This window comes from Lissotriton vulgaris, chromosome 1_1 (assembly GCF_964263255.1).
Source record: "Lissotriton vulgaris chromosome 1_1, aLisVul1.2, whole genome shotgun sequence".
NCBI classification, from domain to species: Eukaryota; Metazoa; Chordata; class Amphibia; order Caudata; family Salamandridae; genus Lissotriton; species Lissotriton vulgaris.
In genome coordinates, this window is record NC_141685.1 from 85,175,895 (window position 1) to 85,200,108 (window position 24,214).

General features: G+C 42.5%; 2 protein-coding genes across 3 annotated transcripts in view; both read left to right on the forward strand.

Annotated features, from left to right (window-relative positions):
• Positions 1 to 24,214, forward strand: part of LOC147737464 (uncharacterized) — a 489,484-nt gene that overhangs the window by 351,655 nt on the left and 113,615 nt on the right. The gene's annotated exons all lie outside the window — the stretch shown is intronic.
• The window catches only part of LOC147737466 (uncharacterized), a 43,662-nt gene continuing 20,361 nt past the window's right edge, over positions 914 to 24,214 (forward strand). The window contains exon 1 of the mRNA XM_086924126.1: positions 914 to 2,738. Within this exon, the coding sequence (XP_086780252.1) occupies positions 914 to 2,738 (1,825 nt within the window). The remainder of the gene's footprint in view (positions 2,739 to 24,214) is intronic.

Here is a 24,214-nt window from a genome sequence, read left to right on the forward strand (position 1 = left end):
CTCTGCTCCCTTGCAAAAACCTTAAAAATTCACCACTTTGTTGTGTTCATGACCATCTCAGATTGTTTCCTTTTTATTGTGTACTGTTCTGTAATTCTATGTAAATCGCCTCAACATTATCTATTGTGCAGGAGTGATATGTAATATTGTTAAATATAAAAATGCATTAAAGGAGCACCGTTGCGCTATAGCTAATGTAAATAAATCCTCGTCTTTAGAACTACAAACTTTAACCTTACACCAAACATAGACAGGGGAAAAGGAACTGATGTTCTGCGACTAATGATCCACAATAATACTGTGCCGTTCTAACGCCCTCAGTTACTGCCATTACGTCAGTGCAAAAAGGTACTTATCAGTTTAATCATTAAATATCAGACTAACACCTTATTTCTGCCTTGCTAAGAACCTATACAAATAGATTTGAGAAAAACTTCAGTCACAAAATAAGTTGCTGCCAGAGAGGCTATTACCTAAACACTATCATCTGCTAGAAAAATTTCAACAGGTGTTACAGGGCTGCTTCCAGACATATTCTGCTCAATTCAAGTGTTGAGAAAATTACACACAATTTCTTTTATGGATAAATGCTGAAAATTATCTAAACAAGCCCGACTCTAAAATCAGGTTCACTCTTACCGTGGCATATAAGCAAGAGAAAACTAAACGTAGAGATATTAACTCTAGGAATACACCTTATAAAAACACGGAGTGTGAAAACAAATTCAGTGTTCAAACTCGCCTCACTCGAGGCAAAATAACCGAAGTTGGGGAAAAAAGTTACATGTGCCAAAAAAGATACAGCCATAAATCTTATCTCACAGAATTTGACAGAATGCACACTGGGGAAAACCACTCTCAGTGCAATGTATGCCAAAAAAGTTTCAGGAGTAAATCTTATCTCACTGAGCATATGAGAATCCACACTGGGGGAAACCACTCTCCGTGCAAAGTATGCCAAAAAAGTTTCAGGCGTAAATCTTATCTCACTGAGCATATGAGAATCCACACTGGGGAAAAACCTTATCAGTGCTCTGAATGCCAGAAAAGGTTTAGTATCAAACCGAGTCTATATCGACATGCATTAACCCATTCTGTGGAAAAACTTTACCAGTGCGCTGAATGCCAAAAAAGTTTCAACCGTAAATCTTATTTCACTGAACATATGAGAATCCACTCTGGGGAAAACCCTTATCAGTGCTCTGAATGCCAGGAAAGGTTTTGTAACAAACAAAGTCTTTCTCGACATGTAATAACCCACTCTGGTGAAAAACCTTACCAGTGCTCTGAATGCCAGAAATGCTTCAGTGACAAAAACAATCTCACTCGGCATAGAAGAACCCACACTGGGGATAAACCTTATCAGTGCACGGAGTGCCAGAAATGTTTCATTGACAAAAACAGTCTCACTCGGCATAGAAGAACGCACACTGGGGATAAACCTTTTCAGTGCTCTGAATGCCAGAAATGTTTCATTGAAAAAAGCAAACTTACTGAACATACAAGAATCCACTCTGGGGAAAACCCTTATCAGTGCTCTGAATGCCAAAAGCAGTTCAATCGTAAATCACTTCTAACTGCACATTTGAGATTCCACACTGGGGAAAACCCTTATCAGTGCTCTGAATGCCAGGAAAGGTTTTGTAACAAACAAAGTCTTTCTCGACATGCAATAACCCATTCTGTGGAACACCCTTATCAGTGCTCTGAATGCCAGAAATGTTTCAGTATAAAAAGTAGTCTCACACGGCACATAAGAATCCACACTGGGGAAAAACGTTATCAGTGCACAGAATGTCACAAATGTTTCAGTGAAAGAAGCTGGCTCACTCGGCATATAAGAACCCACACTGGGGAAAAACCATATCAGTGCTCTGAATGCCCAAGAGATTTCAAACTTAAATCACTTCTAAAAGCACATGTGAGATTCCACACTGGGGAACAACCTTATCAGTGCTCTGAATGCCAGAAATGTTTCAGTGAAAAAAGGCATCTCACGCAGCATATAAAAACCCACACTGGGGAAAAACCTTATCAGTGCTCTGAATGCCAGAAATGTTTCAGTGAAAAAAGCCATCTCACGCAGCATATAAAAACCCACACTGGGGAAAACCCTTGTCAGTGCTCTGAATGCCAGAAATATTTCCAAGACAAAAGAAGTCTTTCTCAACATACAATAACCCACACTGGGGTAAAACCTTATCAGTGCTCTGAATGCCCAAAATATTTCAAACTTAAATCACTTCTTACTGCACATGTGAGATTCCACACTGGGGAAAAACCTTATCAGTGCTCTGAATGCCAGAAATGTTTCAGTGACAAAAAAAGACTCACTAAACATACAAGGACCCACACTTGGGTAAAACGTTATCAGTGCACTGAATGCGACAAATGTTTCAGTGAAAAAAGCAGTCTCACTCAGCATATAAGAACCCACACTGGGGAAAAACCTTATCAGTGCTCTGAATGCCACAAATGTTTCAGTCAAAAAATCAATCTCATTCATCATATACGAACCCACACTGGGGAAAAACCTTATCAGTGCTCTGAATGCCACAAATGTTTCAATGCAAAAAACAGTCTCACTTACCATATAAGAATCCACACTGGGGAAAAACCATATCCGTGCTCCGAATGCCAAAAATGTTTCAGCCAAAAATCTCATCTCACTGAACATGTGAGAATCCACACTGGTGAAAAAAAATATCAGTGCTCTAAATGTCAGAAAAGATTCAGAGGTAGAGATGGTTACAAGCGCCATAAGAAAACACACTGTCAAAATAATTCAGTGCCCCGAATGCCAGAAAAGCTTCAATTTTAAACTCAATCTCACTCTACATGAGCAGACGCACCCAGGGGAAAAACATCATCAATGTTGTGAAAGCCAGAAATTCCTGTTTGATAGGCACAGCCTCACTAACCATAAGGGACTCCATACTGTTAAAAAACCTTATGAGTTCTCTGAATGCCAGAAAATCTGCAGTGAAAAACGATATCTCACCATGAGAAACTCCACCCTGGAGAAAGTCCTTATGCCATAAAAGCTTGTATCTGAAAGACAGTGTTATGCTTCATGAGAGATCCCATTCTGGGGAAAAACCTTATGAGTGCTCGAAATGCAAGCAAAGTTTTGGTTACAAATTACTTCTCACTTGACATGAGCGAACTCACACAGGAGAAAAAAGCCTTATGTGTGTTCTGAATGTCAGATAAGGTTTAATCACGAATACAATGTCACTTCACATGAGAGAATTCACACTGGTCTAAAGCCTTAAACAGGAGGGGAAAGCCAGAACGTAATACTCGGAAAGGAGATCTCACTACACATGAGAAATGCATCCACACCAGGTGAAAAGTAAGGCATATCTTGAGTTGCAGAAAAGCTTCTAACAACCTGACTTTACATGAGAGAGCACATATTGTAGTTGCAATAGGATTCATCAAGATACTCTTGCAGGATAACTAAGGCTGCCCGCATGCTACCTCCAAAGAAATTTCTGGCCTGGAATTTTTTTTAATTGCAACAGTATCCACAATTTGAGTATCTGAAAGTTAAAAACTCTCAAGGTCTTTACTTTACACAGAGAAGTGTTAGTACTTGCAAAAATCAACTAATTGTCAAAAAAATCACAATAATAATGTCTTAAATTTTACTCCACCCAAAAGGTTTCTACTCACCCTTGTTTCTTAACATATGACTAATATCTATATTTTCATGACAAGATTAAGCCTAGGCGGAGTTCCTCAGTGAAGAACTCCGCGAAGTGACAAGAAAACTCTGGCGGTCTACGCGGAGTTCCGCAAGCAGCGGAGTGCGTAAGGGTCATACTGTTCGTGGTGATTTTGATCTCCTGGTGTTTGTCCCGCCCTGTAAAAATAATCGTAAATAGCACCTTGTGCCGTACAAGAGGGTGCAGCTGCTTCTTGTCGAGCTGCAGCTTTGTCAATGCGAAGGAAGGTTTCTCAACGCGAGGTGGTTGTGACCTGCCGCAACCACTCACATTGAGAAATCCGACGACCTGCTTAGAGAAATCGCGCAAGGAGATTGATTTTGCTCGCCAACTAGACGTTGGCGAGCGCGAGCAAGGAAAAATCTCATCAGGAGGTGGATTTTCCCTGCTCCGGCAAATGACGTTGAAGAGCGCGAGCGTAGAAAAAAACCTTGCTACGCTCCATGGAGCAGAGTTTTTAGGAACTATGCGAGCTCCGCCGAGTACAGAAAACTCCACGAGCAAAGTTCACCACCCAGAATGAGATAATATACAACAGCAGGAAAACATAACAAATCAGTTACTTGCCTTTGATAACGCTCTTTCTGGTGGATACTCCTTTACCTGCAGATTCCTTACCTTGTGAATATTCCCCACACGTCAGACTGGATCCTCAAACTTTAAAGCAGTCTTCCTGCTTGCAGTAGGAGACATCATGCATCTCAGTGTTGACATCATCCTGCTCCAGAAGTGACAAGCGTAGACGCATGGAAGAAGTTCCCATACTTTTGTACTTTCCTTACGTTTGTGTGTCACACCAAACGCACAGCGGCCTGTTGCTTTGGCATCCTGCGCGGGCTCCGTCCAGTGCTTAAGTTCTTCGATGCCCCCACCAGGCAACTCATGATCCAAGCCACTGTCTTCTCCAGGCTGGATTATGCCAGTTCCTTACTGGTTGGTCTGACTCGGGCAGAGATCGGGCGTTTACAACGGATCCAGAACGCCGCAGCAAGATCGGTGGTAGGCCTCCCAAGATTCTGTCCTACCTCCAGTACCCTGCGGTCACTACATTGGCTCCCGGTGGCCCAGCGGATCCAGTTTAAGGTCCTCTGTGTCGCCTATAAGATTCTGAAGGGGTCCCCAGCAACGATTCTTATGGCCCTTCCAGCCCATTACACCCCAGCTCGCCCCTTAAGATCTGCGGACCTAGAACTGGCTGTTGTGCCGCGTTTTAAGCGGAGTAGGGCAGGAGGACGTTCGTTTCAAGTTCGCGCGGCGGTTCTGTGGAACTCCCTGCCCCCGGCGATCCGTGCTATGAGGGATCTGCTTTCCTTTCGCCGTGCGGTGAAAACCTTTTTATTCCCTTAGTTCTTTACACTGTTTGTTTATTGTTTAGTTGTGTTGTGCAGCTGCCTTGTCGGGCGCCAGGACGCTCCTTAGCTGGAGCATCTGTGCGCCAAATAAAAACGCATAACATAACATAACATGTGCACTGTGTACAACTACAGAGGCCTATGAGTTTATTATCTCACAGGTCTGTATCACATATGCAGGCCCTGGCCAGATATTAATTCACAATTTTTATCATGGTTAGAATTCAGATGAGGCCTTTTCATTTCCAAAAATTGTAATTGTATTCTCAGCAGCAAGTGTATATATAAATCGTTGAGTGATGACTGTGCAGTGCTCAAGATGAAAGAGATATGATGATAAAACCGTCCGATCCACATATTGTACACAAAATTAGGGCTGTAAATATTTCCTACAATACAAGTTAAGCAAAGGCTATTCTTAGAAGACATCATTTCTATGAAATAGTCCCTGTATAGTCAAAGTTTCGACTGTTCCAGTTAATTACCGTGGTCTCATCAGGACGGTAGATCGCGACCTCTCCAATATACTTCTCAACTATATTCAATACAACCCAGTAAGGATTCTTCTGTATCTCGGGGCAGCGTACCCGGGAGGAAGTCAAATTCAACTAAGCAGTTCCAGGTCCTGTTCGCCGGACCAAACAACTGCAGCCAGTAAATCCTCGGCTTGCTGTCAAACAAGTTTGTGTGACACTTCCTGCTGAGACCACCGTCATTGACTGTCTTGTCTGTGAGAAGCTGCACCAGCCCTCCTGTGATGGTGGGCCGGAAGACCTTAATCGCCAAGTGAAATGCTCGCAACTCCAACAGCTTGATGTGGAGTTGGGTCTCTGCCACTGACGATGGTTCCCTAATCTCTGTCTCCCATATGGCCTTCCCATCCCAGAAGTGATACATCCGTCTCCACTGTTAAGTCTGGGTGGAATAGGGAGAGGGGTCTGCCACTGGCACAATCTAATTCACCGGAGAAAATTTTGGATACTGCCTACAATAAGGTGAGTCAGTGTCTCGAAGGACACGAAGAGGTTTTACGGCTGTGCCAGCTGTAGCAGCAGGTCACACAGTGGCATGATGTCCTGGACGTTGCCTTTGTGTGCCATGGCCATGAAAGAACTGTGAGACCTGCTGGGTTTGCAGCAGGGTCTGGCTCTGGCAGTGTTGAAAAACACTACTGTAGCCAAAAGGGGACGAGATATGTGATGAAATTGCGTGGCGGAGGCAGACAGACCCAAGTAATCTGTCTGGGGCCTAGTCCATTTTCCTGCTTAAAAGGTGAGAGCCATCGAATAGCTTGTCCATTAACGAAGCTTAGGTATCTATAGAAACATGTCCTCAGGAAGCCTGCTATGTAAATCCATCCTGCGTTTGAGGCAGGAGCTAGTGTTTACTGGGTTAAATTACGGATTAAAGTCCACAGGTGTGAGGGGGTCATTGAAACCTCTTACCAGATCTCTTAAGGAGGATCACAATCCACAACTTTAGAGGTGCACTGACTATTTTACTGTGGTAAAGGATGACAGGTCTCGCTTCCCAGGTCAGCCACAGTACAACCTCCTGGATCCTTTCTGGTATTACCTGAGACAAACAGGTTGAGGGTTTTGAATGCTTCTAGTCCATTATATAAAACTATAGCATTAACACAGTTTGACTCAAGAACTAGGCATTTTGTGTCCGATTTTTCAATTTCTACATTTAAATCTTGCTTTGATATTTTTTCTCTTCCATCCTGCTAATTTATATTTTTTACTGAGAACACTTCGATAGCAAGATTTTCTTTAAAGGATTATGATAGAGCGAGGGGGGTCTTTGACAGCAGGTGATGCCAAGGGTGCTCATGTTCTGATAGATGGTGACATTTTAGAAAATGAATATCAGAATATTGGAATGCTAAGAGCTGAAGACAGTGGAGTTGCTCAGGCCAATGGTGACTGGTATAGACCTTCTGCTCAGACATTCCAAGGTTTGCCTTTCTTTTTCTCCCTTTTTAATATATAACATTTTACCTTCAGTGGATGGACTAGACTTTCAGCCTCGGGCTATAGCGGTTGTTAAAGACCCTCTAGCTACCAACCCCCCATCACTCTGGTTCAGGACCTTCAACACGCAGTGTAGTTTTAGGCAGAGGGCTATCAAACTTTATTAAACATTGTGGAGTTGCTTTTTTAATCCATAACTGATTATTTAATCTCACAATTCTTTACTACCAGAACATAGTATTTCATTTTTAAAACAAATCTCTTAATCAGCCTTTGAAAAAATAAATAAACATGGCATTGTATTACAACGTTAGTAAGGAATTTACAGTTGCATTTATAAGACAGTTACATTTCGCTGGCAGTGGATTTCTGGAGATATTCTACTGCTTGTTTAATTGAGGCCAGTTGAATTGCCAAATTACTATAATAACAAGCATTGGCATAGCTAATAGGTCACGCTTTTGGGACCTTATAAGTATTTAGTTATGCAGCACAATATCCTTGGTGCAACAACATCAACTGTTGCATGGCTAAACACTTATAAGGTGTCAAAACTGAGACCTATTGGCTATGCCAATGCATGTTACATCTTGAGTTCTTATGCATCCACTGTATTCCTGTTTACACTGTATTCCTTTTTTTGGTGTTTTTAAAAACATTTTCTAAGAACGTGAATTGACGAGGTTTAATTTTTTTTCTCTCAGTTGATATGTTTTCACCCTCTTTTGTGGATTTTTTGCAAACTGTTCACAATTTCTTTCCATTCCACGGCACTACCAATGTTGCATAGTGCATAGGTTTCAATATTTATTTCCCTTTTTTGCTGCGGGTGATTTTGGTATGAATTCGGACTTTCCTTATGCACTTTTACTCTGACTTTTTCCTAATCACGTTGGGTTACCATAAGGCAGAATTTGTATTTGAAATTCATCTTCCCCTTGTCACCTGATCTTATTCTGTTTTTTTTCCTGACTGCAATAGACTTCTATGCAGCTATATTTAAACTCGGTTTGTACAAATTTACTTCAAACATTTTTGTTTTTCTTTTCTTTGCAGGTGGTTGATCTTGCCCTTCTTTCATTACTTTGTGTAAAGCTTTACATTGTGATTTCATTTCTGTTGCTTTTTTTTTTTTTAGTTGCACGTACTTTAGAGCAGAAGTGGTTGCTTTTTGAAATAAGTTTTACCAGCAAACACAAGGAAATGATGGACGGAGCACTGAAACTTTTCAGACACTCACCCCCAGTCACAGATCTGGGTTGAGTCCATCATCGTTGTTTAGCTCACTTCGCCAACCCCAGTTCAGACCAGGCCACGTGCAAATCAGTCTTGACCCTGTGCCTCATGGGAACAGTCCAGACCGTTCTGCCAGACCGTTCTGCCAGAAAGTACTAGTGTGTCTAAAATTGCTTGAATGTGATATGGTGTCAGTGCACGGCCCTCCTTACACAGAAGGTGACCTAAGTAGGTTACCTTCGGTCTACAATATAGCAATTTCTTCCTTGACACTTTATGATGGTGTGTAGCAAGAGAAGAAAGCAAAGACAAAGTGCACCTCTTCACACAGTTCAGGCGTATTGCCTGCCAACAAGGTGTCATCGACATGTTTTATGAGAGCCACTGCTTTAGGCAAAACGAAAGAATCAAGCTGTCTCTTCAATGCTTGACTGTAAATACTAGGACTCTCAGTATAACCTTGAGAAACTCTACAAAATCTATACGATCGATTATTCAAAGTGAAACCGAACAAATATCGGCTATCAGGATGAATAGGGATTGAAAAGAAAGCGTTCTTCAAGTCTATCACGGAGAATATAGTTGCTGTCGGAGGAACCAAAGTAAGTAGTGTCGTTATGTCCGAAACCACAGGATATTGCGGTATTACAATCTTGTTAACTTCTCGCAGATCAATAATGAATCTGTAAATCCTTGTGTCAGTATCTTTTTTCAAAATAGAAAGAATAGGACTGTTGCAAACATTGTAACGGACTACCTCCTCAACCCCCGCCTTATTCAAATTATGAACAATGCGTATAAGTGCTTCTATGCCTTCCTGTGAAATTTTATATTGGGGCAATCGTGGCAATGAAGTGCCCTCCTTGGGCCCGATTCACAGAATGAACTTAAGACTCAATCCTAAACTTACTACTATTTTGGTATTCACAGAATGAACTTACTACTTTCTGTCTTAAGACAAACTTAAGACAAATTCTTAACTTCTGTGAATACCAAAAGTAGTAAGTTCATCATGTGAATACCAAAATAGTAGTTAGTTTAGGATTGAGTCTTAAGTTCATTCTGTGAATCGGGCTCCTTGACACTAATGTGCACTGGTGGGATAACCATCTGTCCTACATCTGTGTCTGAAGTAGCCCACAAAGTACTAGGGAGTGAAGCTAATGCAGTATCCTCTTTAACAAGATAAGATCTCTCAATTGTGGGGTAAATAACATGTACTCCTTCAGGAGAACATCGTATCGTAGCCCTGAAATACTTGAGCATAACAAGACCCACAATATTGTCTGGTGTGTTCGGAGAGAGCAAAAATGGACATGGAGCAGTGGACTTATCAACATGGAATGCAAGTGGTTGTGACAATGGGCTAAGGGAAGGTGTTCCATCGAACTCTATCGATGTAATGGTTGAGCCAGACAGGGGAGCCCTTGGAACCAATTATTTAGATAAGGCGCTACGAGTAGCTCCTATATCCACCAGAAAATGATCAGTAGAACCCAAAACATGTGCTGTAACATAGGGACCCCTCTGATCTACGGGAACTTCAACTGATTCCTTACCCCACCCTAGGCAATCCTATGCATAAGCATAATCTTGAAAATCAGACGGCACATAGTCGGACATTTGATATTGGTTCCTTCTATCAAAAGTGTTAAACCCATCCTGCCCACGTGTATTAGCATCAAAAGTCGCATGATCATCAACCTTACGTACAATTCTCCACATATCAGGGGGTAATATCAATCTGAAAATCTGAAAAACAAATTATATCGGGCAAAGTCATAGTACAAGAGCTAATGGCTCCCTCAACTTCCTCATAAAAAGCTGCTGGATTTTACAGCGGATCAGGTAATGCAGTTTTAAGAGCCATAACATCCGCTCTGTTCCAAGGAGTGTAAACCCAATTATAAATAAAATGACCCTTTGCATCAGAGGAAGCCTTATCATCACTCGTACCAGCTCCTTTAGGAGGAACAAACAAAGGTGCGGCTTCCCGCATAGGTTTCGCATGAACTATCAGTCTTATCTGTTTCGAAGATAGAAGCTTGTGCTAGGCCGGTCTGAGATGTTTGTGCAGCTGCGTTCGCTGCCTTTTTCTCCTCTTGCAAACGGACTGCCTCAACACGCAATTTAACCAAACTCCTGATTGAGTCAGCCACCTGAGAAAAGACAAAAAGACCATCACGCATTTGCTTACAATCATTTGCTAAATCAACAGGCTCCAAATCGTCAGAATGTTTCCTAAACCGTTCAACAACTTCTGCAGCAAACACTTCTGTAAAATATACTTGCTCCCTTTCCTGCCAATCCTTCATGTCACCTAAAAGTTCAGAAGCAGAAGCAGTACTACGGGCAGCTTTGCGAGCAGTAGATCTAAGCTCAGCAGAACGCGCAGTGATCAACATAGAACGAGTAGCTCATGCTTTATCTCGATCTGTAGGAAAATCCTCATCTGACTCATAAGGAGCAGAAGAAAAAATAGACGAAGGCGGAGAACGATCTATTCAGAATAGGATAGAGTGGTCGCCGAACAGCGTATTGGCCAGTTACCTGTAAATAGCGCTCCCTCTCTTCTCTCTCTTTTAGTTCTTTTATTTAATTATTTTTAATTTCTAATGCTTTCGCATGGATGTTCTTTCGCTGTTCTTTTTCAATCTAGGCTTGTTTACGCTTCATTTGTTCACGCTCTTCTTTCGCCCACATTCACACACAGTCAAACATATCTTGCCTAGTCTTTCACTCAAACCTACATTGTTCCACATACTGAATCTTTCGCAAATCAAATGACCCATGCATAGGCCAACGCAACACAGGATCCTTATGAGTATATTTATTCCATAACGAACTGTACATTACAGAAGAAATACCATATTTAATCTACATATCCCTATTAGGCGACCCCTCCGGGGCGGCCGGTTGTACTTCATCAAGTCTCAAACTGGTACCACTACAAAAGCAACATATCCTATGAAGTGTGCTAAAAAACAGGCATGCCAATAAAAGTGCAAAATATGCAGTATAATAACCTAAGTAGCACTTAAGGTACCTTTAGTACAATGTGCCATTCAAATCAAGTCAAATATAGAAAAGTCTCCTCATTACCTGCCTATATAAATTGCAATTTATATATACATCACATACAAATCCAAAGTTGGCCAACACAAATTCCAAAAGCCACAGTAAGTGTGGCTAAACTAACTTACCAATCCCAGGCATCAAAACCAACAACAAGCGCCACAGAACAACTCTTACCAATCACTTGGTGTCCAGGTTCCACCTGCCAGTTCTCAAAATCGACCAAATGGTCACTGCACTGCGAATCAACAGAAGAGATCGCAGTCGAGCACTGGCACCACCTGGATGGTCAGATCAGAAAGAAAGGAAAAACACCGTGGTTGCCAAGACTCGGGTCTCCTCGGGCAGCAATCGCGTCCAAAGCGAGATTCCAATCCTTTGTTTCGACTACTCCTTCAGGCATCCTAGTCGCCGATGAGCCCCGTGTTGGAGCGCCAATTTGTAGAGGTGGGCATCAGCCAGGCCTACCAGTGCTAGGAGTTCGCCCTTCTCTACACAAGTCCCCAGACCAATAGGAAAGAAGTTGGCACAGAAACTGGAATAGAAAATACAAAGTTTATTAAACCTCATGAGGTGGAACTACATTCACACAACACCCTTCGGAGTGTATGAAGTAGCACACTGAATAGAAGGAGCTTGGTCCTTTTATACCCACACAGGGGCTCAAAAGAAGGCGGTACAAGTACAAGAAGAAGGTTTTAGGTACATATAAGGTCATACAGAAAAGGCTCAGTCAACAAATGGGAGGATCTAGCAGTTGCTAATCCTCATGAACACATCCTGACAGTTACATACTAGGGACAGCTGCAAGCTCAACTGAGCATGTGCGAAGCAGAAGAGCCTAAATATAACCTGTCTCTAGGCAGATTTCAAGAGCAGATAACAGCAAGGTAGGACAGATCACATGGCACGCACATGGTAGCACATGGCAAAATGGCTGCCAGAAATACAAAATGGATTCCAGAAAACGGGCAAGATAGCCTCTAAATACAAGATGGCTTCTGCTAATGCTAACCCAATCGCTGCCAAATTACAACACTAGGGTCTATCGTAGCATTTCACAGAGGGAAAATGCATACAAAGTTATGACACAATGGTATTACATGCCCGCTTGACTGCACAAAATGTTCCCTGCAACGTCCCCCTTGTGCTGGAGATGTTCGAATGCATCTAGAGACTTCATTCACATTTGATGGGATTGTCTGCTCCTGACCCTGCTCTGGAAGGAAGTCCTTAGTCATATTAAGGAGGTACTGTGCTACCCCCTGCCTGAGTCCACAAATACGATCCTTTTGGGCCTTAAACCTGATAACCTAAAATCACTCACTCACAGCGATTGGACTATAGCACTTCACATGCTTGGGGCGGCTAAACAACTTATAGCACTATATTGGAAAAAAGCGGAGACTCCCCCAATTGCCGCTTGGTTCGTGTGCTTGTGGTATGTAGTAACTATGGAACTTTTTACAGCGTGACTGCAATCACGAGACACCCACTTCACCGCTGTTTGGCAACCCTTAGTTAAATACCTCTGTAAAATAGAACATACACGTTATTTACCCTCCAAGCTTAGAGCGCTGCGACTCTTTGAGGATGCTATACTCCCGACAGATCCTAACAGGCTTCTCACATAATTAGAACAGTCGTGCACACCAATCCCTTCAATAAGCATTAAGGCCTTCATTCTCCACACCTGACACGTCACACACCTAATCCCGTCCGTCCACCCAACCGCCTACGTTGCTGTATACCTCTCCTTTCTACTATCTCTTTTTCCGACCCTTTTCTGTCCATCTACCGTTATCCACTTTATATGGGCCTCTAGCCCGTGTTCTCAATGTTATTGGTTTTAAACAGGTCCTGAGACTTCTCACAACACGCTAATATTGTTATATGTACTAGATCACGCGGCCGGCCTAACATGGGTTGTAGGCGACATGCTGTGTTCCAACTAGTTTATTAATGCCTTTTTCTATGCTGGGAAACACTTGAAAGCAACGCGGCCAGCCCTAAATGGGTTGTGGGCTTAATGCTGTGTACATCTGGACCTATGTTCTACTCCTGATTTAGACAATAAAACAGATTTTTAAAAAAAAGATACTTCAATATGTTTGACAAAAAAATAGTTACATTTCATGACAATATTGAAATGGGAAATAACAGGAACAAATATTTACACCACATTACAAAAATATTACAGACTACATTTCGGCAATATAGGAAATACTGAGGTTCATGTACTAATAATCAATTTGGTAAAAAGTGGTTGCTTGTAGACTCAGCTCACTACTGTGTCTGTGATTGCTTTTAAATAAAGGCATTTTTAATGCACCCCATTTTACTTTCAAATTCACAAATGTGACCCTTGGGTTACTTCCTCCTGTTACTGTTTTTCAGCGCACATATGGTTTCAAAGCTTAATACATACCTTAAGGATGTATTAAATATTCAGAAGGGAAACTATTAACATTCCCCTTCCAAAGTCTGAATTGTTAAATGGGCTTAGTACATTTCTAAAAGGGGTTTAGCATTTGCAAACTCTGTGAATTACATTTTTCTCAATTCTATCCAAATTAAGTTTGCTAATAATGTTGGTTGAATGATAAAAGGTGTACGTACCTATTTAGGGTTAGTGTTGCTTCAGATCAAATAAAAACCACCACACATAACTTACACAATACTTAAAGACAGAATTTCTGACATCCTGCTTTAATGTTTTGTTAAATATATTTGCAAATGTTGTCACTTAAACAGAAAAGCCGCTAAAGCAGTCTCTGGACATAAAATAGGATGTAATCATAATCTTTAGATACATTTTCTGAGTTTCAGGAACAATGTGTGTCTTCTGGGTTTACTCTAAACCACTATAATAAACATATTCAATCCTTTTAGATTTGATCTGTTTGTACTGGTTTCTATTGCAGACAATAATCTAGATTCAGACCAAGGATCAATTCCACCCATGGCTTTTAAAGTCTATTTATCAATGATCTCTATTAGTGTTATCGCAAATAAAACTGTAATAGAACCGATCTGAGAGATGGACCTTCAAGTATTATGCTCAGTCAATTTATTGAACAAACTATGGAGTTAAAATCTGAATAGATTAGATCCACAAGCATTGCCTGACCACTGTATTTTACATCAATAGATTACTTATCAGTACATTTTCTCTAAGTACAATTCAGTCATCTTCTATTTTTTGCGGAGTTCGTGCAGGGTCTGTTTGAACTCTTTTAAAATATGGCATTTAAATTTCCAAAAGTTCAGGAATTCTAGTTTCAAGCCTGGTCAAACCTTAATGAATGCTATACCAAAAGATGCCCTTCTGTTCCTATATTTTATTGTGCACCATGATTCAGAAATGGCCTGTTTTTGCTTTCTGAGGTAAAATTCTAAATATATTTATTGTTGTTGCCATCCGAAAAAATTATCACTAATTAGGAAGATAACAACAAGTGGTCCTGTGATGCTTGCTGGAATGGGAAGTGTTTAATTAGAAGGTCGATTGAATTAAAGTTTAGGTGACAATTTCGCAAAAGTGTATGGATGTTGTATATATTTAAAATTGTTGATCTCCAAAAGGCCTAAATCAATAAATTGAATTGAAATTCAAGTTTATCATTTGAATCCTATTGTTGGAAAAGATGTGATTTTGAACCCTATGAGGCGGTTCCTTTCCAGAAAGCATTCAGGTTGTAATCATGAAACAAAGAATGCTGAGGAGGTTAAAATATTCAAATTGAATTCTAATTACTTATGAAATGTTCATTGTTCAATATATTTCTCTTAGTATTTTAATGTGCGGACTTTATTGCTTTAGGAAAATAATTAGTATTTGTTTTTCTATATGTAGGAAGCATTACATTAATGAAATCACTCTATCCCAACTTCTTTCCTTTCCTGTTCTTTATGAACGTTTCTATTGTTGAACTTTAAAGATTGCCCGAAATTAGGAATTGTGCTCTACATAACTTTGCAGTGTTACAGTATGTTGATTTTTATGTACAACTTTTGTCAATTATGTGTATAGCAACTAATGCTTTGTTTTGCTATAATAACCAGCTTATGTTTATTAGGTTTTATTATTCAATAAAATGTTTCAAACACAACAAATGGTAGTTGATAAGTATTTACAACTGCAGCATTTTTATTGTATGGGCACTTTCAAAGGGGCCAAAAAGATGGTCTGCGGGATGACGGAGGACCACATTGGCATCAGCAGAGAGAGGTTTGGGTAGGTGATTGGGGGTATATGTAAGGTTGGAGTAGGGGAACAACGCATGTACATTGTGTCGACTGTGACTCCTGGAGTTATTTTGAGGGATACTATGCTACCCTGTAAATGAAACCCCTAGTGATTATTATCAACAAACTCCATTCGGTTTTATATGAGAAAACCATAAAAGTCATACATAAAATGATAAAACATCAGGTGATGCAAACACTTTCTTGGATGCTGTTCTAAATCTGCCCAACTGTGACTTGTTGTCTCCTGTCTGATGTTATGATCTGATAATACCAGGTAGTTGAGTGTGACTAACTGAGAAAGCATGCCTCACGTTCAGCGTGTGGAGTGCTGCCATGCTGCTCCTTCTCCAGCCTCCTCAATGTGCCTCAACCACTCCCGGGGCAGCTCTGCCGTAGGAGGCCTCAAGTAAGCCGACGCTGCAGCTCCGGTCATGAAAGCAATAATGGTGTATACGCTGCTCCTGTCTTACCTCATTTTCTTTGCAATTAACTCCCCTCTGCACAATTAATAGTAAAATTCTGCTGCGGATGTTTGTAAACACACTGGTGCTGATGGTGCACCGAGGTTAGTGCCGAGGGAAACCCTGAAGAAAATGCAGCGTTTTGTTCTTGGCTAAACTTGATAGGGCCGCAAACGCTGGTTTTCCCAGGCAGCCGGTGGTGGTAAGCGTAGCCGGTGGGAAGCGGAGCCAAGTGCAGCCAAGTGCGGCCGGGCGCTGCTGCTGAGACCGGGTTACAGTGGTCTCTTGGAGCCTTTACCTGCCTGTCTGTCTGCTGATTACCGGCTAGGAAACGCCAACTATTGCCTTTGGAATCTCCTCTGGTGGGACGAGGGTCCCAGGGGATACGCTGCTCTGTCTGCATTGTTTGCCCTGCCCGCACCTCCATCTTCACTCTGGGGAGGACTGCAACCCCCAGAGTGCACCATTCCATATCACAGCTACCTCGAGTGAGGGAGAGGCGTGGCCATCGTGCTTATAGCGGTGCCGCTCCTCTCGGCAGTCTCTCAGAGTCTTTACCTACCTGCCTGTCTGCTGATTACCGGGGTGCTGTGCAGCTTACTTGAAAGCGCGCTTGAGTGCATTGATGCAGGGACCGAGCTTCTGAGTTTGAGGCTCTATTCCGAACGCTGCTGATCAATCCTCACATCTTTGCCTCAGGAGCAGTTTCTCCGCTTTGCACGCTGTGGGTGCCGTTCCAGCCAGATTTGCTGCACCTTGTGCCTCATTGCAGGACTATATTCCCCAGAAGGCCAAGCGCCTGGAAGTGCTAAGAGGAAGGGGAGGCGTACTTAAGCGGTACTGAGCACCGAGCGGGCGAAGCCGAAGCCGAAGCCCGGAGGAGGCTTGGCCTGGGCCTCCCCTCTAATAAGTGGTCCTACATCATACCATCTTTATAAGAACTTTATAACAAATCCCAGGTACAGATTTAAATTACACCTTCTTGCGTTATTGATCCGTGTGAAGCGAGATTGATACTCAACGTCGTGGGGGAGTGACTTTTTGATGCACAAAAATGAGTCATTCTGCAATGACAAATAGAAAGGGGGTCAAGGGGACTTTGGATGCATTTATAACGAGGGCAGAATCCTTTCTATCCCACGAGATAGAACTAACAGAGAGGAGGTTGTCTCTGGACCCTTCATCGCACCCAAGGCGAACCTCATTAGGATTACATAATCCGGCAGGTATCTCTCAAAATTCAATTCAATCCTGCTCATCACCTTATAACTTGGGGACAGCACCGGTGGCTTTGGAATTGTTGGCCCTTGTACACGACGAGCCGCTAGAACTACAAATGGATACCTCTAACGGACCAAGCATAGCCTCTAGAACTCGGACTTGCAATTTTTCTAGTGGGGGCATAAAGGCTAAGCCGAAGGCAAAGGCAACTGTGAACCGTAAGAAGGGTATGGGTCTGTCAAAACAAAAACTCCAAAAAGAGTCCCAGTGCCACTCCCAGACTAATACGGAGGTAAAGAGTTGCTCAGTAGGTACTCAGACCATGGATGTTTCATTGTCTATACATTCTTGACCCAAGGACGATGGCACAGTCATTACTGTCACCGATATGACTGTACTGGACACTGACCTTGGTCGGATCAGGGAATCCATAGACAAAAATTTTGCCTCATTGGACGGCCGTTTAAAGCTTCTGGAAGATGAATTGACTGATTTGTCTGGGCGCACGGAGTCACGTATTACTACTGTGAACTCTTCGGTGCCCAGTGAGGGGCAGAACTCTGGCAATGCCCTACACCATCAACCTCCATCAGTGGTCTCGGCCACATTAGAGAAATTGTTGGCAATTTCTCTAATGTGGCTGGGAGGGGTGTTGGACATATGAACCAACTTAATTTAGATCATAACAAAGGGACATCAGATATAGCACCCGTTAGTAATCAAAGATTGCCCAACCCAGAGATCACATAGATCACATATAGGGAAAGGGATAGGGTAAGTGAAGAAGGCCTGACCTTGAATTTACCTCCAGAAGCTACACCATATACAATAATACTGGCAAATGTACCACAATCCACGTCCAATTTAATTGGATCCTGGGAGACTTTATGCAATAAGTCTCTAGGTTGGCTTGGGTCTAAAATTGGTCTAACGGATGCCCTATTTAGGGAATTTAAAATGGCAAAGAGAGTGGGATGGGTGGGGAACCGTGATAAGAGGCTCCCGGGTGACTGTATAGTTCTCACCTTTAGATCACCTAGTTTAAGACAAGAAATTTTGCGCCGACAGGGCTCCCTCCATGTGAACAATTATGGTATAAATGTACTTCCATTGGGTTACTTTTATCCCCCTACTAACGACCTCCAATGTGCAGGACTTGAGATTCAGCCCCCAGCCCACTACGTGAACAACATGCATCATACCCAATTCAGTTTACCCTTGACCAGGAGATTTGAGGCCCTTTCTTCTTTGGAAGACAACGATTGACTCAGTAACAGTATTAGCAAAAAAATACAATGCCAATCAAAAGGAAAATCCTCGCAACACACAGCCTTATTTGTAAATACTGAATAATCTGACATTAGGGAAAGAAATGCCACTAATAATTGTAATAATTGTAAAACCCAGAGTAAAATAACCCAATCGAAGGTCAGCATTTCTTATAGTGAAACACTAAATAGCTCTGGTGGCCCCAATGTAGTTTCTGTCCCCTTTGACTGCACATCACAGTCTGGCCCTAGACTGAAAGAAATAGAGATCTTGTTCTGGAATGTGGCAGGCCTCAAAGTAAACTGTCTAACCCTGCCTGGCTGGAGTTCATCTATAATTTTGACATTATATGTATTCAAGAAACTTGGTCTGATAACATCTTACATATTAATGGTTTTAAGACATTTTCCAGTCCAGCAGTGCCATCAAGTAAGGGAAGGAATAAGGAGGGCCTTTGCATTTATGTGTCCTATAGGTTAAATGCTCACAAGAGAGATCTCATTAAGTCTAAAACCTATTATCAGGTCTGAAAAATCAACTTAGATAATAAGTATTATTTAGTCTTGTCAAATTTTTATAATAATATACCAATTGCGGACACCAGACAAATCTTGATGCATTTGCAGAGAGATTTGGACAAGACCCAAAGAAGTTCTGGTAAAGACTACTGTATAATCTGGGGCGGGGTTTTTAATTGTGGACCCTGTCCATATATCGTGGGAGATGTTTGTGGTGTAGATCCAGATGATGCAAATGATTCGTCCCATTTTCTGCATACCGCTCCTGGAGATTTATTTAATTTGTTAAAATATTCTATGGACTTGGGATTTGCAAATAGTGTCTGTTTACCCCCAACCCCTTTTAATAGTACCTTTAATGGGCGTGGCTTGTTTTCAGCCATAGACCATATATTGGTATCAAACAGATATGCGGACAAAATACACAATTTTAAAGTACATACTGTTGCTTTTAGCGATCATTATCCGATCAGTGTCCTTTTAAAACTCCCTGCCAAAGTATTAACAAGTAAGACATCGGTAACTCACTTGGCAGAAGATATTGCTATCGATAGACGAAATGGTTACACAGTCAAATGGGCGGGTGTAAATCAACTTGAACTTTGTAAGCATCTTCTGAACATCTGCAAAGATGATTTTATAGCCTGCCTCGATGAAAATACAAATAAAACAGATATTCTTAGTTCGCTTGGGAAAATAACTCCGACTATACAAAACAGACTATGGGCAAAAAGTAAGAAAGGGGCTGATAAGAGAAGTGGTCGGTTTGATTCGAAATGTTCTCAAACCCATACAGCCTTGATAACCGCCTTAGACAAGTCCATAAAAGATCGAGCAGTTATACAAAGGGCAAGACTAGCCTATAAGACGTCTCTTCTTAAGGAACGCAAGGAGATCATTAAGTCGGAACTATTACAAGATCTAAAATGAGCATCAGCCTTGAAAGATACGAAAGGTTTCTGGAAGGCAGTGAATGCCCCAATCCTTGCCCCAGGTAACCTGCCTAGTATTGAAATAGAAATAGAGGAGGATAAATGGGCGTCCCACTTTTTTGGCCTTTATAGTAATCAGGTGGTCCCCCAAAAGGAGGTGGCTATATGTTTTAATCCTCCAAACCATCTTCCTATTGAAATTGACTTTAACACCCAGGATGTTATCTTGGCCATTAATGAAAGTAAGTAGGGAAAAGCCCCGGGCCCCGACAGTATACCAGTGGACTTATTTAAATCCGATCCATTGCTATGGGGACCCCAGCTAGCCCTGGTTTTAACAGCTTGTTTCTCCCTGGGATTCACAGCCACGTGGATGGAATCAATACTTGTCCCTATTTACAAGAAGGGTAATCGGGGCGATCCGTCCTGCTACAGACCAATATCATTACTAGACTATTTTGCAAAGGTGGCTGGGCGTGTCGTTTTAAACCGCCTCCAGTTACGGGCAGAGGAAAACTGTATAATTTCTGAATTACAGTACTGCTTCCGCCAAGGTGTGGGAACCATTGAACAATGTCTGAATCTGAACCTACTGGTAGGAAACTATTTAAAGGCTAAAAAGGGGAATTTATTTTTATGTTTTGTTGATTTGAGTTCAGCCTTTGACTGGGTTAACCATCAGAAGCTATGGAGCATTTTAGATGTCATGCAGGTTGATCCACCCATTCTTAATTTTTTAAAACAGTCTTATTTAGATGCTAGGGCCCGGGTGCGCTATGGAAGGGGCGGTGATCTCAGTAAGACCCTACCGGTAAAGAAGGGGGTGAGGCAGGGGTGCGTGTTGGCACCCCTCTTGTTCACTCTTTATATTAATAGCCTGGGAGCAAAATTAGGCAATGACTGTCTCGATTTGCCATGCATAAATGGATGGCCAATAGGAGCTTTATTATATGCTGACGATGCCGTCTTATTGGCTCGTACCCCCATTGGCCTACAAAATGTAATTAACAGCTTTTCTGCCTATATGTTAGAACTTGATCTTCGCGTTAATATAACCAAAACATTTACAATTAAATGTTGTAAGCCCAGTATCAAGTGCCGAGAATTCATCATCGAAAACAGGAAACTCGAACACACGGCTCATTTTTCTTACCTGGGCATTGTTTTTGAAAAAAGGGGTTTACGGGCTAAAGCTTTTGAATCTAGGAAATGATTATTTTGTAAAGCCACTGGTGCTATAATCAACTTTGCAAGAAAATTGGGGAGGCGCCCTGTTGCAGACTTAATAACAATATATAAAGCGAAATGCATTCCTGTTGCCATGTATGGAGCAGGCATCTGGGATTATGCCAATGCCGAGTGCCTGCAAATAGTTGAAAACAGTTTCCTGAGATATCTTGTAGCTGTACCCAGTAGCACAGCCGCATTCGTATGCCACGCTGAGCTGGGGTTGCCTTATCTTTTAGACTTGATTAAATTGCAGGCCATTTTGCTGTGGCATAAAGTTTGGACTGGTGTCTCCACTGGTTTGAACAGGGACCTGATTAAAGATTGTTTTTCCCTTGATGTGGTTGATCGTATCTTCTGGTTGACTTATGTTAAACATTTTTTAGAGAGTTTAGGACATTCGGAAAATTTCTCTAATCCTGACACTTTGAACAATATTACTAGAAATAATATAAATCGTTATGTTTGGACTATTTGGAGTCCATTAATCTATCCAGTAACATTGTAAAACCGCCAGTGAGTACACACCAACTACTCTTGACTCAACCAGGGATACAACCATATTTACTGAACACTGCAGGAGCTTATGATAGATTGTTATTGACGCGCCTACGCCTTGGCATTTTTCACACTAGGGTTACCATCCCAAAAATCAACGACTGGTCCCGCACCTTATGTTTATGCCTGTGTGACAATATCTCTGTTCAGTCGACAATCCATGTTATGTTTTTTGCAAGTTTTGTTCTATGCCCAGGAAAAAATGGATATTACCAATTTTAATGAGTTAGGCTTGAGACAATGTCGCCCTGCCTTTCTAAAGCTGCAATATCTGAATGACAGATCTGTGACTGTTCACATTGCTAAATATTTGAAAGGGGTGGTCAGACAACGGCTGTCAATGGATGGTCCTATTACTTCTTAAAGCATCGCTTGAATTTGTATTTTGTATATATAAATGAAATGTATGTTTTTATTGTTTATTATGTTTTGTGCTTTTATGGCTTAACAATTTTTAAATCGAATAAAGCGTATTCTGATCTGATCTGACTCTGTGTGTCTGCATGTGCCTGAGTTCCTGTATGCCTGTATGTGCCTATGAGTGCCTGTGTGTTCCTATGTGTACCTCTGTGTATCTGTGTACCCCTGTGGGTGCCTATTAGTGCCTGTGTGTGCCTTTGTATGCCTGGGTGAGCCTATGAGTAACTTGGTGTGCCTCTGTGTGGCTGGCGTGCCTATGTGGCTATGAGTGCCTCTGTGTGGCTGTGTGTGCCTGTGTGTGCCTATGTGTGCCTCTGTGTATCTGTGTACCCCTGTGGGTGCCTATTAGTGCCTTTGTGTGCTTTTGTATGCCTGGGCGAGCCTATAAGTAACTTTGTGTGCCTCTGTGTGGCTGGCGTGCCTATGTGGCTATGAGTGCCTCTGTGTGGCTGTGTGTGCCTGTGTGTCCCTATGTGTGCCTCTGTGTATCTGTGTACCCCTGTGTGTGCCTATTAGTGTCTGTGTGTGCCTTTGTATGCCTGGGTGAGCCTATGAGTGACTTGGTGTGCCTCTGTGTGGCTGGCGTGCCTGTGTGGCTATGAGTGCCTCTGTGCCGCTGTGTATAACTGTGTGTACCTATGAGTGTCTGTGTGTGCCTGTGCATGCATGTGAGTGCCTGTATGTGTCTCTGTGTGCCTATGAGTGTCTGTGTGTGCCTCTGTGTGCATGTATGTGCCTTTGAGTGCCTGTGGGTTTTGTACCTGTATGTGTCTGGGTGTCCCTGGAAACAAATGAACAGTGGCATTTGCAATCTACGTGAGAATTAATTCAAACTCTGGCTTCTGTATGCTGAAGATGTTCTGAGGTGGTGTGGACTGGACACAAACCATCACGTTTGCTACTGAATGTGCATTTGTCTGCTCTGCACTGCTATATAGTTGGCCCTGTCTGGTGTGTGGTTGTCCCTGTCTGGAGTGTGGTTGTCTCTGCCTGGAGTGTGGATGTCCCTGTCTGGAGCGTTGTTGTCCCTGTCTGGAGCGTGGTTGTCCCTGTCTGGTGTTTGATTGTCAATGTCGGGTGTGTGATTGCCCCTGTATGGTGTGTGGTTGTCCCTGTCTGGTATGTGGTTGTCCCTGTCTTGTGTGTGGTTATCCCTGTCTGGTATGTGGATGTCCCTGTCTGGTGTGTAGTTGTTCCTGTCTGGTGTGCTGTCCCTGTCCCGAAAGTGTATGTCCCTGTCTGGTGTGTGGTTGTTCCTGTCTGGTATGTGGTAGTCCCTGTCTGGTGGTTGGTCGTCTCAGTCTAGTGTGTGGTTGTCCATTTCTGGTGTGTGGTTGTCCCTGTCTGGTGAGCGGTTGACCCTGTCTGGGGTGTGGTTGCCCCTGTCTGGTCTGTGGTTGTCTTTTGTTTGGTGTGTGGTTGTCTCTGTACATGGTTGTCCCTGTCTAGTGAGTGGTTGTCCCTATCTGGTATGTGGTTGACCCTGTCTGGTGTGTGGTTGTCCCGGTCTGGTGTATGTCTATCCCTGTCTGGTGTTTAGTTGTCCCTGTCTGGTTGATCTTTATGGTGTGGGGTTGTTCCTGTTTGGTGTCTGGTCATCCCTGTCTAGTGGATAGTTGTCTCTGTCTGGTATGCTGTCTCTGTCTGGTATGTGGCTGTCCCTGTCTGGGCTGGGGTTGACCCTATCTGGAGTGTTGTTCTCCCTGTCTGGTGTGTGCTTGTCCCTATCTGGTGTGTGGTTGTCCCTGTCTGGTGTATTGTTGTCCATGTCTGGTGTGTGTTTGTCCTTGTCTGGTTGTCCCTGTCTGGTTGTTCCTGCCTGATATGTGGTTGTCCCTGTCTGGTATATTATTGTCCCTGTCTGGTGTGTGGCTGTCCCTGCCTGGTGTGTAGTTCTCCCTGTTTGGTGTGTGGTTGCACCTTTCGGGTGTGTGGTGGTCTCTGTCTGGTCCCTGTCTTTTGTGTGATTGTCCCTGTCTGGTATGTG